Source organism: Terrapene carolina, unplaced genomic scaffold, assembly GCF_002925995.2.
Source record: "Terrapene carolina triunguis isolate 2854851 unplaced genomic scaffold, T_m_triunguis-2.0 Scaffold24, whole genome shotgun sequence".
Classification (NCBI taxonomy): domain Eukaryota; kingdom Metazoa; phylum Chordata; order Testudines; family Emydidae; genus Terrapene; species Terrapene triunguis.
In genome coordinates, this window is record NW_020664375.1 from 3,867,723 (window position 1) to 3,885,467 (window position 17,745).

The following is a 17,745-nucleotide window of genomic DNA, read 5'->3' on the forward strand; positions in this document are numbered from 1 at the left end:
AGAGCAGTTGAGCATCCTCCATTCCTCACAGCTCCTGTGTATGACAGAACTGCACATGCATCATTCCCACAGAGCCTAGTGAGCATGCTTCTTCCAGCCCGGGGCTACTGGGATGAAGATGGACTTCGATGATGGCTTCTCCAAGTTGGGATAGTGCAGGGTGCTGGAACTGAGAGCAGGGAGCCTGTCTCCCTTGCATTCAATATTTTTTCAATTTAATTTTCTAGGTTTTTTTAAAAAAGTGCACATGGCCAAACACACACTCTTAAAAGAACTTTATTTAGGTTGCAAAGTCAAACATTCAAAAGTTACGAAATGCCAGTATTACGGTTGCCTTAATTTGGCCTCCTTACACTCACGCATTATGAGTTTGATCTTTAATTACCTGATTGCATACTGTTTTTTCCACAGGACGCCTGCCTCATACAATGCACAGAACAATATTTTTTTACTCCTCCTTGTTCAGTGTGTGGCCCCAGACCTTATTTTACTGCACAGTAGTCAAATCCTGCTCTGAACAAAAAAATAGTGTATTTTTTTCTTACGGGCTTTTCCATGGTATTCATTCTTCTTTGAGTGATTGCTCATATCAATTCCAGTTAGGTGTGTGCGCACGCCGCGTGCACGGATGTCGGAAACTTTTACCCTAGCAGCTACCTGTCGGGCCGGCTGGGGAGCCCCTGGAGTGGCGCCGAAATGGCGATCTATATAAGCCCCTGCCGGCCCGACCCCCCTTCAGTTCCTTCTTACTGCCTGTGACGGCTGTTGGAACAGTGGTCTCTTGTCTTTTCAAGTGTTCTTATCCCTAACATTCTCTTATCTTCATTGTAAATAGTTAGTAGTTAGTAAGTGTTAATTGTTTTTCTATAGTATTAAGTGTAGTTTAGCTGTTAGAGGGCGGTCTTGTCAACGACTGGGGCATGCCCTCTCAGGGCTTCAAGCCTTGCAAGTCTTGCAGCAGGCCCATGCCTACGGGCGACCCCCACGATTCCTGTCTCAGGTGTCTGGGGGAGGGCCATCAGGCAGACAAGTGCAAAATTTGTAAAGCGTTCAAACCCCGAACACGTAAAGAGAGGGAGTTCCGTCTTAGGCAACTCCTCATGGAGTTGGCCCTGCGGCCCTCCCAAGACACGGGCCCGAGCGCCTTGGTGCGGAGCACCCCTCCGGCGGTACCGGCTCCGGCATTGCAGAAGTTCCCACACTCATCTCAGGACCGGCAATCTCCCGGGCCCCAAAAACGCCCACCTCAGCACCATTCCCATTCCCCGGTTGCTGCCAAGAAGCAAGCGGTGGGAGGACCCTCTCGTAGGCTCGAGACAGTTGCCACGGGCCCGACGGTGCAAGACCCTGGACTGACCTCTGATCAGGTCACCATGCCTTGATCTCTTCAGACCACCCCTCCACACGGGACGGTGCAAGTAGAAGAGATTGTTCTACCTTCCACGCCGGACACCTTCGAGGCGGCGAGGGGTCTCATAGAGATGACAGCTCCGGTGCCTCCGGCCCCAGCACCAGCCCCAATTCGGGTCCCGATGCCATCCAAGGGCAAGCAAGCAACATTCTGGCTGTCAGCCCCCAGACCAGCATCTCAGTCCCGCTTGAGTCCCGGCGCCGTCCCGAGTCCCGGCACCGTCCCAGGTCTCGGTCTGACTCACGGCACCGGTATGACTCGCGGCACTGGTCCCACGGTCTCGAACCTCGGAGCCGTTCACCCTCGAGGTCATTTTTGACTGTGCATACTTGGTCCCGCTTGAGGTCCAGGTCTTGATCTGTGACCTCGTGGCACTGCTCGGGCCGACGAGCTGCGGGTTCCCGATCCCCGGGTCAGCGATCGCTACGGCAGCACCGCTCAACGTCGCGGCACCGCTCAACGTCGCGGCACCGCTCAACGTCGCAGCACCGCTCTCCAGCTTGGCACCGCTCAACATCACGGCACCGGTCGCGGTCATGATCAGCCTCACTGCGCCAATCACCGCGTGACCTGCATCTGCCAAAAGACTCGGTGCCTGCGTTGACCCACTCCCGCATCGTCCTCCCCTTGGCCGTCCCAGTCCCGATCCACTTCTGGCAGGTCGGAGAGAGCATCAAGGGTTTTGGACATCCCTCACTCTCACCCAGGGAGCATCGGACAAGTTCCACCAGCCCACTGGCAACCCCAGTGCCAATTTTGGACACCCTGGGCATACCATCAAGTCCAGGGCGCTCCCCTGGTTGCCCGGCCACTGTCTCGCTCGAGTGCCAGGCCTCCTGAGGCAACCCTTAGCCGTCCTCCTCCTGACACAGATGAAACTGTGGAACCAGCGCCTGCGATAGAGGCTACTCCAGCTCCCCAGGAGGAGCCACCCATGTCTGATCAGGATGTTACATCTGCACCTGTCCTCCCAGTGGAGTCATCCTCATCCTCCCCTGATGAGGCTGTGGCTGGCACGTCCACGTCTGGACCTCCCCCTATGGACTTTAGGGTCCTCCAGGAATTGTTGAGGTGCATGGCCCTCAATATGAACCTCCAAATTGAGGGTGTTGTGGAGGATGAGGACCCCATGGTGGACATTCTCGGCCCAGAAGGGCCCTCCAGGGTGGCCCTTCCCATGAACAGAACCATACAGAACAATGCAAAGACCCTCTGGCAAACCCCGGCCTCCATTCGCCCCACAGCTAAGGGGGTGGAATGAAAATACATTGTTCCCACCAGGGGTTATGAATATCTTTTTACCCACCCTGCCCCATGTTCGCTTGTGGTAGATGCGGTAAATGCCAGGGAGAGACAGGGCCAGCAAGGGCCTGCTCCCAAATCGAAGGACGCAAAACGCCTGGACCTTTTTGGGAGAAAGGTTTATTCTACTGGGGGTCTCTCGCTGCAGATCGCTAACCAGCTGGCGATCCTCAGTAGGTACAATTTTAATTCTTGGTCTGCGGTCCTTAAGTTCCAAGACCTTCTCCCAGCAGAAGCTCGTACGGAACTGGGGGCTATTGCTGAGGAGGGTAAGCTGGTTGCTAGGACTTCCCTCCAGGGTTCCCTCGATGCTGCGGACATTGCTGCGCACACCCTGGCGTCGGGAATCGCTATGCGGTGGAATGCCTGGCTCCAGTCCTCTGGCCTCCCGCCCGAGGTTCAGCATACCATCCAGGACCTCCCTTTCGATGGCCAGGGCTTGTTGCGGATCAAACTGACTCCCGCCTGCATACCTTAAAGGACAGAAGAAATACCATTAAGTCCTTAGGTATGCACACCCCGGTTACCCAGAGGAAGCCCTTTAGGCCACAGACCACCCAGCAATGTCCTTTCCCTCTGAGACCGAGGTAGGACCCTTCTCGTCGCAGAGGTAGATACTCTTGACGTAGACAGTCTCGTCCTTCCCCTGGACAAGGCCAAGGACAGTCTAAGCCACCCCCGGGCCCTAAGCGCCCATTTTGAAGGTGCGCCAGAGGACGGACTACCAGTTCTCACCCAGGTCAGTTATCCCTTTCTAAATCATCTATCCCGTTTCTACCATGCCTGATCCCATATTACCTCGGACCGTTGGGTCCTCTGCACGGTGCAAACAGGATATTCTATCCAGTTCCATTCCAACCCGCCCTCCCACCCCCCCTCCCCGTCCCTCTTCAGGGACCCTTCTCACAAGCAACTCCTCATCCAGGAGGTTCAATCCCTCCTCGCCCTAGGGACAGCGGAGGAAGTTCCTCAGGAGTTCAGGGGCAAGGGTTTCTACTCCCGCTACTTCCTTGCACCCAAGGCAAAGGGAGGCCTAAGACCTATTCTGGACCTCAGGGAGCTCAACAAGTACATCGTCAACCTGAAGTTCCGTATGGTCTCCCTAGCCACTATTATCCCTTCACTGGACTCGAGAGACTGGTATGGCGCCCTCGATATGAAAGACGCGTACTTTCACATTTCTATTATCCCGCCCCACAGACGTTTCCTCCGTTTCGTGGAGGGCAAGCCGCACATTTGGCTTGTGCACAGCCCCCCATGTCTTTACCAAGTGCATGGCGGTTGTGGCTGCTTTTCTCCGCTGACACACATACACGTCTTCCCGTACCTAGACGACTGGCTTATATGGGGCCGGTCTCATCATCACGTGCAGTCACAGGTATGCCTACTCATGGACATGTTCACTCCCTTGGGCATCATAGTAAACCTCAGCAAGTTCGTCCTCGCCCTTACTCAAACAATAGAGTTTATAGGAGCAGTCCTGGACGCAAACCAAGCCAGAGCTTTCCTTCCAGAAGCATGGCGCCTGGCTATAGCAGGCGTAATTACCAGCCTCTGCAAGTTTCCGACCACCACAGCAAGGCACTGCCTCAGACTGCTGGGTCACATGGCGTCCTGCACATACGTAGTGCAAAACACCAGGCTAAGGCTCAGACCGCTTCAGGCGTGGTTGGCGTCTGCCTATCGACCGGGACATGACAGCCCAGACATGGTCCTCACAGTCCCAAAGTGCACACTCGACTCCCTGCAGTGGTGGCTGGACCCTCAGATGGTGGGTGCCGGGGTCCCATTTCATCCCCCCCAATCCACTCTGACTCTGGTTACAGACGCGTCTGCCCTGGGATGGGGAGCCCACCTCGGCACCCTGACAACGCAGGGCTTATGGCATGAGAGCGAACTGTTGCTACACATCAACATCAGAGAGCTCAGGGCAATCCGCCTCGCCTGCCAAGCCTTTCTTCCCCACTTGCGGGGCCACTGCGTAGCAGTCCTAATGGACAACACCACGGCCATGTTCTACCTGAACAAGCAAGGTGGAGCCCAGTCATCGCCGCTTTGCCAAGAAGCCCTCTCTCTGTGGGACTTCTGCTTAGTCCACTCCATCAACCTTCAGGCCTCGTACCTGCCGGGTGTCCAGAACGTCCTGGCGGATACTTTGAGCAAGCGTTTTCTGACTCACGAATGGTCCATACGCCTAGATATCATCCATTCCGTTTTCCGCACCTGGGGGTTTCCCTGAATCGACTTGTTCGCTTCGTGGACCAACAGAAAGTGTCCAGTTTTCTGCTCCTTCCGGAGTCACAGCCCGGGCTCTTTAGCGGACGCCTTTCAGATCACCTAGTCGGGCCAGTTGCTGTATGCCTTTCCACCATTTCTGCTGGTTCACAAGGTACTCCTCAAGATCCGCCGGGACAAGGCAGATGTCATACTGGTAGCCCCTGCCTGGCCACGTCAGTGTTGGTACCCGACTCTGCTGGACCTGTCAATTCAGGCTCCCCTACGTCTTCCTCTTGACCCCGACCTCATATCCCAGAACCACGGTCGTCTCCTACACCCGGACCTTCAGTCGCTCCACCTCACGGCCTGGAGGATCTGTGGCTGAACCAGGCTGAACGCACCTGTTCAGACTCGGTAAGGCGGGTGCTTCTGGAAAGTCGCAAGCTGTCAACTAGGCTTACCTACGAGGCTAAGTGGAAGAGGTTTTCCAGCTAGTATGCTCAGAGGCAGGTGCCCCCGCTTCAGGCTTCCATTTTCGTGCATTTTGGACTACCTGATGTCCTTAAAGGACCAGCACCTAGCCTTTGGATTCCTTAAGGTCCACCTTACGACCATTTCTGCGTTCCACCTAGGCACGGCGGGGCGTTTGGTGTTTGCACACCCGGTCGTGCGGCTTTTTCTCAAAGGCCTAGAGAAAATCCATCCTCCAACGAAGCCACCCGTGCCTGCATGGGACCTCAACTTGGTCCTCTCCTGCCTTATGGGCCCTCCTTTCGAGCCACTGGCCACCTGTTCTCTGTCGCTCCTGGAAGGTCGCCTTCCTAGTGGCCATCACTTCCGCTCGATGGGTCTCCAAACTACGCGCTTTCACCTGTGAGCTGCCCTATACCATCTTTCATAAAGATAAAGTCCAACTAAGACCTCATCCGGCCTTCCTACCAAAAGTGGTGTCCCGCTTCCACGTGAGCCAGGATATCTTTCTACTGGTTTTCTACCCGAAACCGCATGCTGACCTACGTGAACAATGCCTCCATTCTCTCGACGTTAGAAGGGCACTCGCCTTCTATATAGACCGGACAAAGCCCTTTCGTAAAACAACCCAGTTGTTTGTCGCCATTGTGGAGCGGATGAAAGGCGCCCCGGTTTCCTCTCAACGAATATCTTTGTGGATCACCGGGTGCATTCGTGCTTGCTATAACCTGGCAAATGTCCCTCCGCCTGCTGTTACGGCTCACTCCACGAGAGCTCAGGCGCCATCAGCTGCCTTTCTGGCACACATTCCTCTTCAGGAAATCTGCAGGGCTGCCACGTGGGCCTCTGTTCATACCGTCACGTCCCACTATGCCATCGTCCAGCATTCTCGGGATGATGCAGCCTTTGGCAGAGCGATCCTTCAATCTGCGGTTCCTTGACTCTGACCCCACCTCCGAAGTAAGGCTTGGAGTCACCTAACTGGAATAGATATGAGCAATCACTCGAAGAAAAAATGGATACTTACCTTTTTGTAACTGTTCTTTGAGATGTGTTGCTCATATCTATTCCATTCCCCCCCACCTTCCCCTCTGTTGGAGTAGCCGGCAAGAAGGAACTGAATGGGGGTCGGGCCGGCAGGGGCTTATATAGATTGCCATTTCGGCGCCACTCCAGGGGGCTCCCCAGCCGGTCCGACGGGTAGCTGTTAGGGTAAAAGTTTCTGACATCCGTGCACGCGGCGCGCGCACACACCTAACTGGAATAGATATGAGCAACACATCTCGAAGAACAACAGTTACAAAAAGGTAAGTAACCGTTTTTTACAATATCTGAGTGCTTCATAGACAGAAATGAATTTATGGTAACACCACCCTTGTGAGAAGAGATGGGATTTATCTGCATTATAGAAATGGGGAACTGACACGGAGTTTAAGTGCAAAGGTATCCACTGGTTTTAGGTGCCCAATTTAAGACACATTGACTTAATTTTTTCAAAGTTAGCATTCTGTTCCACTTCATATATTCAAAGCACAGATCCCATTGTCTTCAGTTGCAGCTATGAGCACTCAGTACTTCTGCAAATTGGACCCCAGAAACTCAAGTCGACCACCCAGAAAATGAGGAACACACAATTAGTGACTACCTGTGAAAAGTTTGGCTTAAGTGACTTGCTTAATATCACATGGAAACTGTATGGCAGAGGCAGAGTTAGAATCCAGTTCTTCAGGGTGGCATTCAGCTGTCTTAACCATGAGATTGTCTTCTCTCTTCCTGCAATCACCTGTCTTATTTACTACACACCTCCCAGCTTCTGCAACAAATGGGGCAGGGATTCTACAGACGACAGCTTCCTTCACTACACAACCCTGGTTGATCCCTAGAGTAGGTCTATTTTGTGCACTGGATGAGGCAGGTTCCTGTGGGGAAAAAATAGTATGTGTAATTAAAGATCGTATCACTATATGGGTAATGTTTATAATGAAATACATGTTTCAGTTTTAATTCATTTACTTTAATATGGCTAACTCCATAGGAAGGTTGAACGGTGATTCATCTCCAGTGCCCAGTCAGGCAGCTCCAGTGCAGGATTAAATGAGGCAGTGGTAAAAATGCCTGCATAGTGTGAACCTGTATCTTGGTGTGAATTAGAGTACATTTTTGCCAGTGTTGTGAGGAAACTTATTCATCATGACTTCGGCTAAGGGACTTCTCAGGTGACAGTACTGGTAGGATACAAGGTCCTACAGACTCTCTAGACTAGGAAAAGTAACTGGGATTCTTATGTTTACAGTTACCAGCTAAAACCTTGTTAAAGTCGATGTGCCAATTACTTAATATGCTAGATAATATATCGGTAAAACATCTTTAAACAAGTTAGATACAAAACATAATTTTTCCCTTGTGTAGACAGGGTTATAGTGCACCAAGGGCAGGACTGACACCAAGAGCCAGAAAGACAAGGTGGAAGAGGTAATATCTTTTATTGGACCAACTTCAATTGGTGGAAAGAGACAAGCTTTCAAGCTTCCTCTTTCACCAACAGAAGTTGGTTCAATAAAAGACTTTACTTATCTTGTCTCTCTAATATCCTGTGACCAACACAGCTACAACAACACTGCAACCAAGAATCAGAGTGAGCTACTTCTTGGGTAAAAGGCAGCCAGTAGTACCTTAGCAGAGGGGTTTTGCAAGTGGAGTTGCTTGTGTGCAGTTTTTCTGTTTACCATCTGTCTAAGGTAGACAGGTCTTGTGAATAAAAAGAGTCTAGGAAATGATATCCTGAGTCCGTGTTACTGTAGTTGCCAAATTTTGTGTAGCTTCAAGTGATATTTCTTACAAACTGATTTTTGCCTTCCAACATGAGTGGGAGCAGGCGTGGGAAGGATGAGGAAGTAAAATCAGACCCTCCTCTCACTTCTGGAATAGCAAAAGCATGCGAGGATGGAAAAGAGAAACAGGATACTGCTCCTACCACACTGTCCACGTATTGGGCTGGGGGGCGGGGGGGGGAGGAATTGGCAAAAGTATAGGAGCATGCTTGGGCAACTGGCGGGGAGGGGGTTGATGCTGGAGAGAGAACTTGAGCAGCAGTTGACTCTTTAGGCAACTGAGTAGCTGGTCGGGTGTGTTTTGAGGAGTGGGGGACAGCGTTCTGTAAATGAGGATGCCTGAGGCCACTGTGAGAGTGGTGAACTTTTAATGCTGGTTCTGTCTTCCTACTCTCACCAGCAGCTTCTGCTCCCAGGTAGTTGTAACCAGCCAGGAGCAGAGGCAGAGGTGGAGCAGACCATCTACACCGTGTTGTTCTTAAAAGTTATAATAATTTTGTTATGAATTGTTCTTATTTTGTCCAACTTTTCTGAAATGAAAAAAATTGGGATGTTAATCAAAAACAAACAGTATGTCATGCAATTTCTCCTATTGAATGGAAAGAGTTCAACTTTTAAGTTAGATCTGTAGACCACTAGGGTGTTAGAAGTACAGATTTTTTTTAACACTTGAAGTAAACACTGAAAACTATGCAACAAAAAAGTGAAGTTACCATCTTTCTACATAAAATTGATCTTGATGTGTTTACCCGTAACAATTTTCTGCTTTTAATTTTTTACTATGTAATATAAATAAATAACATGCACTGATTATAAAGTAACATTGCATAAAATGTTGCAATTTTTTAATGTTTGTTTTTCCAGGGCGATTAAAGCATTTCAGGAGGTGCTTTATGTTGATCCCAGCTTTTGTCGAGCCAAGGAAATTCATTTGCGACTTGGGCTTATGTTCAAAGTGAATACAGACTATGAGTCTAGTTTAAAGGTAGGTTTTAAAATTCTTAAATTCTGTTTGGCAATTATTGCAAATTTCATTGCATTTTAAAACTGCAAATAATCTATAAGTTTACATTAGTAATATCGTAATTTTGAAAGTAGAAGTATACTTATACACAATATTTTAGTAATTGTAGTGTCTCTCAGAGAGGGTAACAGTAGAGAGTGTTTAAGTGCCAAATGAAAAGCCTGACAAAGCTGTGGGTAGGCACTGGCATTCCAGCAGTTTAAACTGAGTGTACAAATTCTTGGGTCAGTGCACGGGGAAGGAAAGTGTATAGAAGGGAGATAGAGACGATGGTAAAGGAGAGACTAACATTGGCAGTTTGGGGTTCTAGAGATCTTTCCCTCCTTTCAGTCTCCCCCATGGAAAACAAAGAGAAAATGTTTAGGAATTGGTGCAGTCAGGAAGCATTTATTCAAAATAAAATCAGTTCCCTTTCATCTTTTTATTTTGTTACAATTTTCCTACCTGACAACACATCCTGATTACTCTTGCACTTCCTAGTGCCTGAATGACCTCTTAGGGAAAGAAATCGCTGTCTGATCAGTTAGAAACTGTTTCTTAGTGTAGAATACTCCTTCCCACCCCCAACTTCTGCGTCTTCTTTTGTTTCCTTCCTTTTCTGTCCCCCCTCCTGCCCCATTCTTTGGTTTCCTTCTGTAATTTCTCTCCTTACATATCATTTGTTTTGTTCGCTCTTGCTCTCTCCAGTCCTTCCTTTTCTCACTCTGTAGTACAAACCTGTAACCTTAAATTCACCTGTCCTGGAAGAAGGAAGGTTTTTTTTGTTTGTTTGTTTTTTTACAGGAACTTCATATTATACAGTGAAATCCACATTGCAGGGCAGAAAATATTTGAACGTGAAATGTAATTTTAAGGCTATATTTCTGTATATTAAACCCTCTTGAGTCTATACATATATCTGTTCTTCTTTTATCTCATTCTGCACTCTGTAACTCAACTTGCCTAAAACCAATAAGAAAAAATATTGGGCATTGGGAATGTAGAACTGTTTTGCTTTCCACTTTCTGCCAGTTTACTTTTCCTCAGATCTGTATTCTGCATCTGTCTGAAGCACATCATCAAAGAGGGAAGTAGAGCATTGATCAGAGGAGTACTTCTACCTCAACCTTTGTAATACCCAGGAACACGTTTGCAACTAGCTTTCCATTCCCTGTCAGGAGAGGAAATCCCAGCTCATGAGCCTCAGGCAGAGTGGGTAACTTTGATTAGAGGGAGAAGGGGTGTGTGTGTGTGTGTGTGTGTGTGAGAGAGAGAGAGAGAGTCTGTAAGTAAGAAATAAAGTGACAAAGCAGGACTGGGAAAGGCTGGAGGTTTGGCAGATCATGAGTACGCTTGAATGCTATACCATTTTGCCCTATTCCTTTGTATTTGTGGCATGCACATGGCATTGGATCCTATGAGTGTAGGCCAGAAAAAGAAGAGAGGACTAGAGGGATTTTTTTAAGGAATGGTTTGGGCACAGAAAAAATGTAACAGTTAATTTACAAGGAAGTATTAATTTTTCTTTAATTATACAGTGAGAAAATTTTGAGCATTTCACTTTTAGAAAAACAAAGCTGTTTGTTTATAGAAACTGGATATTAAACTCTTACCATTGAGTCATCTGATATAGTTCTGTCACTGAATTTAATTGTGATGTAACAAGGAAAATTGATATGTAACAAAGCTGATTCTGAAACTTGTGACATAAGTAACTGATGTTATACTGCTATGTTGATTGCAAATCTGCTTATTTTTCTTCATATTTTGCATTTTTTCTAGTATTTGCTGCTGTTCCTAAAAAGTGAAACTTAATAGTGTAATAGACTTGGGAACATAAAAACTGTAGTTTCCTGACTGGTTCATTTATTTCAGTATTTTCCATTGTAACATACTCAGAAGTTAATGCAGACTTCTTGGGCAAAGTTATGTTGATGGAAAATCAGTTGACCTGGTTTTACAGTTGGCAGTCTTGTTAATAATTTTCTTCATTTCAGTGGAGCCTAGCCTCATTCTGTATAAATCTTCAGATACCTGGAATGAAGCCTAGGTTCCTTAGAGCTATGGTCTATCATGTGTTGCATTCAGATATCAAATGGAGTGAGACAAGTTTTTCATGTGTTCACAGCGCCACTATAATAACGTTAGGAGATAATTGCTTAAAAAAATCTTGACTTAAAAAAATGCATTTGTACAAAGTATTTTTAAACCATTGTAATTTGGCTAAACAAAAATATGTCTGACCATCGGGATTCTCTGTGGACCAAATCTTTCTAATGCCTGCCTCGTCAGGAAGTGCTTAGTGACCAGTGAGTCCAACTGGTCATACTCAGACAGCTTCTGCAGTTTCACACAGAGTTGTGGTTAGAGGCTGCACAGGTCAGGAAAAAAAATTCCTAAATGGAAAGCACAAAGTAAGAAAGATGAAGAAAGTAGAGCGGTGATCAGAGCCGTCTCTTGGGTATGGCGAATCAGGGCGACCGCCCTGGGCCCCGCGCTCTGGGCGGCCCCACAGGTGAGGAGGTGAGGCGGGCGGGCCAGCGGAGTGAGGAGGCGAACGGTAGGCAGAGGGCGAGGAGCCCCCCTACCAGAACCTCCCCTTCCCCCCCAGTGCCTCCTGCCCACCGGGGGGGCCCCGCCAATCAGCACCTCTCCCTCCCTCCCAGGGCCTTCCATGGATCAGATGTTTCATGGCGTCAGGAGGCGCTGGGGTGCAGGGAAAGGAGTGAGGGCACAGCGTGCTCGGGGGAGAGGGCGGAACTAGGTGGGGAAGAAGCAAGGTGGTAGTGGGGCCTTGGGGGAACGGGGGTGGAGTGGGGGCGGAGCCAGGGGGAGCACACCACGGCAGATAGGCACGAAGTTTCTAATGTGCCAAGCCCCACACTCCCCTAGGAATGGCCCTGGTGGTGATAGTCTCCCAAGGAGTCTTAACCAAGAGGTAGGGGTAGGAAGTTTTCATGGGTAATGAACATTCCATCTTTCCAGAGGGACAGTGGCAGATGAGTTACCCACATCCTGGAATATTGGAATTAATTTGACTTTTATTGTGAGGACCTTGGTACAAAGATTCAGGACACTAAAAGACAGTTATGAGTAATAAGATGTAGCCAGCTTCAGATGATTGTTCAGAACTAACAGAGCTGGCCTTAAGAACGAACAATTGTCTGGGACTGGGTGCTGACATAGCAACTCATTGTTCAGTTTAGTCTTCCTGTTTGACAATGTGGCAGGAAGGGGAGGCAGCTCTCCATATTATGATCTCGTCTGGCTGTTTGGGGCCCCACAAATTGTAGCACGGTTAATGTAGTCTGAAATACTGTAATAGTTTTTGATGGTATTTAAACTTTTGTGTTTGTTTGTTATTGCTAAGAATAAAGTAATGGTCTTTTAATGCCAAGAGATGAGTCATCGTCAGTAGGAGTCTTGAGGCGAAGAGGAAAGGTCAATGTTTTCCATGATTTGTACACAATTTTAGAACATTAACATAAATCATCTATATTTTATGTAAGCAGTTTTAAACATAAAATTTTTTACTATTTTAAGGTTTCGGATTATAATTATTAGAGTGGTGCTCTTTACAAAGCATGAAATCAACCCTCTTTAGAATGCTTTTTAAAATCATTACTTTTACATTGACTTAACATTGCTAGAGTTCAGACTGGCAAATTATAATTAGGACCTTTTGTACTCTGATATTGTGGCCCCAGAATTTGGCACAGCATCCAGCACTTGTTGAATGTTGCTCTAGACTTTAAGCTTACATTTTTAAAAAATGTTTCTAGTCCTTGTGGTTGTAAAGAAAATATTCCTCTGACAAACTTTGTGAAAACTGGTGCAATGTTGTCTTCAGAAACATCTGAGAGGCATGAGTTGCCTATTCATCACAATGCGGTGCTAATTCTGAAGTATAATGATGACAAATGCATTAGTGGTCTGTGGTATACAGTAGGTCAGAGTAGATGATTTGGCCTTAAATTCTGTGACTATTTAAAGGTCATTACTTTATTATTGATCACTTCAACAGAATCAGCCAGGTAATATTTACTGCACAATCCTAAACCATTTCATACCTTATCAGACTCCCCAACAGACTCCTATTCCCAACCACTAAAACAAATACACCTCTATCCCAATATAACGCTGTCCTTGGGAGCCAAAAAATCTTACTGCGTTATAGGTGAAACTGCGTTATATCGAACTTGCTTTGATCCGCCGGAGCGCGCAGCTCCCACCCCCGCGGAGCGCTGCTTTACTGCGTTATATCCGAATTTGTGTTATATCGGGTCACGTTATATCGGGGTAGAGGTGTAGCACTAGGAATACGATATTGATTGTAATATTCAGTTTTACATTTATTCAGTGAAACCATCCATTTCTTAATTTATATGAAGCTGCTATGGCATTTCTAGTCTGTTACAGTGGAATGCCACTGAATGAAGGAGACCTTGACACAAAGTATCTGGACTAGGGCTGTTGATTAATCGCAGATAACTCACACGTTTAACTCAAAAATTAATCGCAGTTTTAATTGCACTGTTAAACAATAGAATACCAATTGAAATTTATTAAATATTTTGGATGTTTTTCTACTTGTTCATGTATATTGTATTCTGTGTTGTAATTGAAATCAAAGTGTGTATTATTTTTATTGCAAATATTTGCACTGTAAAAATGATAAACAAAAGAAATAGTGTTTTTCAGTTCACCTTATACAAGTTCTGTAGTGCAGTCTTTGTTGTGAAAGTGCAACTTACAAATGTAGATTTTTCTTTTGTTACATAACTGCACTCAAAAACAAAACAATGTAAAACTTCAGCACCTGCCAGTCCACTCAGTCCTACCTCTTGTTCAGCTAATCGCTAAGACAAACAAGTTTGTTTACATTTACAGGAGATAATGCCCTCTTCTTATTTACAATGTTACTCGAAAGTGAGAACAGGCATTTGTATGGCACTTTTGTAGCCAGCATTGCAAGGTATTTACGTGCCAGATAGCTAAACATTCGTATGCCCCTTCATGCTTCGATCATCATTCCATAGGACATGCTTCTTCCATGCTGATGACACTCGTTAAAAAAATGACTTAATTAAATTTGTGACACAATTCTCCCCCAAGGAATTCAGTGTCCCCTGCTCTGTTTTACCCGCATTCTGTCATATATTTCATGTTATAGCAGTCTCGGATGATGACCCAGCACATGTTCATTTTAAGAACAGTTTCACTGCAGATTTCACAAAACGCAAAGAAGATTCCTATGTGAGATTTCTAAAGATAGCTACAGCACTCGACCCAAGATTTAAGAATCTGAAATGCCTTCCAAAATCTGAGAGGGACGAGGTGTATAGATCATGCTTTCAGAAATCTTAAAAGAGCAACACTCTGATGTGGAAACTACAGAACCTGAACTACCAAAAAAAAAAAAAAAGAAAATCAACCTTCTATTGGTGGCATCTGACTCAGATAATGAAAATGAACATGCGTTGGTCCGCACTGCTTTTGATTCTTATTGAGCAGAACCAGTCATCAGCATGGACGCATGTCCCCTGGAATGGTGGTTGAAGCATGAAGGGACATATTAATCTTTAGTGCATCTGGCATGTAAATATCTTGTGATTCTGGCTACAACAGTGCCATGAGAACACCTGTTCTCACTGTCAGGTGAGGTAAACGAGAAACGGGAAGTATTATATCCTGCAAATGAAAACAAACTTGTTTGTCTAAGCGATTGGCTTAACAAGAAGTAGGACTGAGCGGACTTGCAGGCTCTAAAATTTTACATTGTTTTATTTTTGAATGCAGGTTTTTTTTTGTACATAATTCTACATTTGTAAGTTCAACTTTCATGATATAGAGATCGCACCACGGTACTTGTATTAGGTGAATTGAAAAATACTATTTCTGGTTTTTTACAGTGCAAATACTTGTAATCAAAAATAAATATAAAGTGAGCACTGTACACTTTGCATTCTGTTGTAATTTAAATCAATACATTTGAAAATGTAGGAAACCATCCAAAAATATTTAAATAAATGGTATTCTATTATTGTTTAACAGTGCGATTAATTTTTTTTAATCGCTTGACAGCCCTAATCTGGACCTAATCATAATCAGACTGGAAAAATACTCTCTCTCAGGATGAGTAGCACTCTGTCTTTAGGAAAGCTATGAGCAGCTGACATAGGTGGGTGGATTTTTCATATCCCATTTTTAGAAGACATCAACCACACAACCTCATTTGGTTGTTTTGCTGTCTACAAAAGAGACTTACGGAGCCCAATGAGCAATGTGTAGCAGAACTCCTGCCCAGTTACATGCAGGTTGGAAAACCACTTTGTGGGAGAGATGACTACAGTCTGTATCCACCTTCTTTGTTTGTCTCTCATCTCTCCTGTTGAAAGGGGCCTCCTGGTACCATGACAGCCCTTCACCCCTAGTAACACATGCCTCTACAACTCCCATCCCTCTCCATTCCCAAGTCTAATTGGCTATCCTACTACACTGGGACTACTGAATGTGTGTAGGTAATATTTCTATCCATAGAACAACAGGAGAACACCTGCTACAATAAACCATGAGGAAGTGCTAAAAATTATGTGGTAAACTAAATTGTGGAGGGGGAACTGCTAAAGGGTTTAAATTTCAATCCTACTAGTCTTTAAAAACAAAAATGCAGGGACTCAGAACAAGAATTTAAAATCTTCTATATACACATGTTAACGGTATCTGCTTTGAAGCAATCAATCACTATCCCATCACTTATTCAACTTACTGTAATGCCTGCAATTTTTTTTTTTAGGATATATTTGAATACCTGTGGTATCATTATTTGAGTTTGTAACTTATAAACTACTGTGAGGGTAATAAGTTGAAAAATTAGGGAGTTATTGTTGCCATGCTCCCATTAGAGAATCAAAAATGCATGAGTGAAGATGTGTAGCAGCATGGCCCTATGTCATCTTTTTGAAGTTAAGAAAGTTGGGCTATTTTCAAGCCTTCAAAATGTTGTTTCACCACATTTATTTTTCAAACATGGTTAAAGCATTAATTAAGAGCTGTAAATATGTCAAGTTTAAAGTTCTTAAATCAATTTTTAATTGGAACAAAAAATGGTTGAAATAGTTCAATTACATTTACTAATGAAAAGTCTTAGTTAATATTTAAACTCATTAATGCAAAATATTTCACTGTAATCCTATTCCTCGGAACTATTTGAAAAAAGTATAAAATACTTTTTAAAAGATGAACATTTCTTTGTACTTGTATCTTTAGCTGTTCAGGTGGCTGTCTCAGTCTAAAGAAAAAAAAGCATTTTGTGGGCTGAAGCCCAAGCATGATAAAATCTGTCAAAAGATTATTTTTAAACAATTGTAGGTAAACAGAAAATAAGGGTTGCAAGTTAAAGTGCTCTTTAACTCTTACACAAATTGACAAGTTTTATTTATCTGTTTGATTATACCCACACATGTTCTTTGATAAATCATAATTACTTAACAAGGTAGGAAGCTTTGTAATTGAATCAACAGCTGGAGTTCATACAGCTTTTTTATTTTTTATTGTGGATCACTGAATCTCATGCGTTAAGGATATCTTTCTCCTAATCAGTTTGCTACTTTGGAAAACTAAAGTATTATATAGAAAATATTCTAGTCACTGTATCCTGTAATTACAAAGGAGTAAATTGCTAAAAAATTGGCTTGTTTGACATTCTGTGCTTCTGATTTCTTAAAAGAAAAATAAACAGTAAAAAGAAAAATAAGTGTGATTCAAAATCTTTAAAAATTCAGGCTAATGAATATCAGTAGCGCTCCATTTTTTTCAGTCTATAGACCTTAACTTCATACTAGATTATTTAATACAGCAATTCACATTTCTTGGCTTGTCTTCTCTGCAGTGTTAGCTCAAAGTATTGGTTTAGTGTTGTCCCTACCCAGTTCCCATGCACACATCTCTAGCTTCAGCTAGGGGGTGCGTTTTGATTTGTTAGGGGGTGTGGGTTGGAGGTCCAAATGCTGCTGCTGCTTGAGCTGTAATGCAGTGGGAACTCAGCTACTCTGTTGCTGGTATTTCAAATGCTTTGTACTACTTGAGTGTTGTTTTGCAGTGTGACTGTTCACAGGAGCTAGGTTAACTTGAGAGCAGTTAACTCCAGTACAGATAATTGAGCTAACACTGCAGCAAAGACAGGCCCTCAATCAACCACCTTCATTTTCTCTCCTCTGGTAGTCTTTTGGACTTTAGTTTTAAAAACAACTAACCTCTGAGATGCTGTCAACTAAAGGCTTAATGCCTTGCCATGTTCAGACTTGTAGCCAACATGAGTACTCAGATATGGTTGTGACAAACATTACAATGCACTATTTAGGAGATTGCCTGGGAAGAGAGAACCTTCTTTTGGCCAGTGAAAATCCAGTCTTCATTAAGTTTTGTTACTTGAGTAGGATTTTACAGCTATGGTTGGTTGAGCAAGTGATTCTTCTGAACAGATTGATCTCATTCAGTTTATGTAAATA

General features: G+C 44.9%; 1 protein-coding gene across 8 annotated transcripts in view; it reads left to right on the forward strand.

The window, feature by feature from the left end:
* The window catches only part of LOC112113708 (lysine-specific demethylase 6A), a 289,994-nt gene that overhangs the window by 151,868 nt on the left and 120,381 nt on the right, over window positions 1-17,745 (forward strand). For all 8 annotated transcript variants that reach the window (XM_026650231.1, XM_026650232.1, XM_029911180.1 and 5 more), the window contains one exon: window positions 9,097-9,217. In XM_026650231.1, coding sequence (XP_026506016.1) covers window positions 9,097-9,217 — 121 coding nt within the window. The remainder of the gene's footprint in view (window positions 1-9,096; window positions 9,218-17,745) is intronic.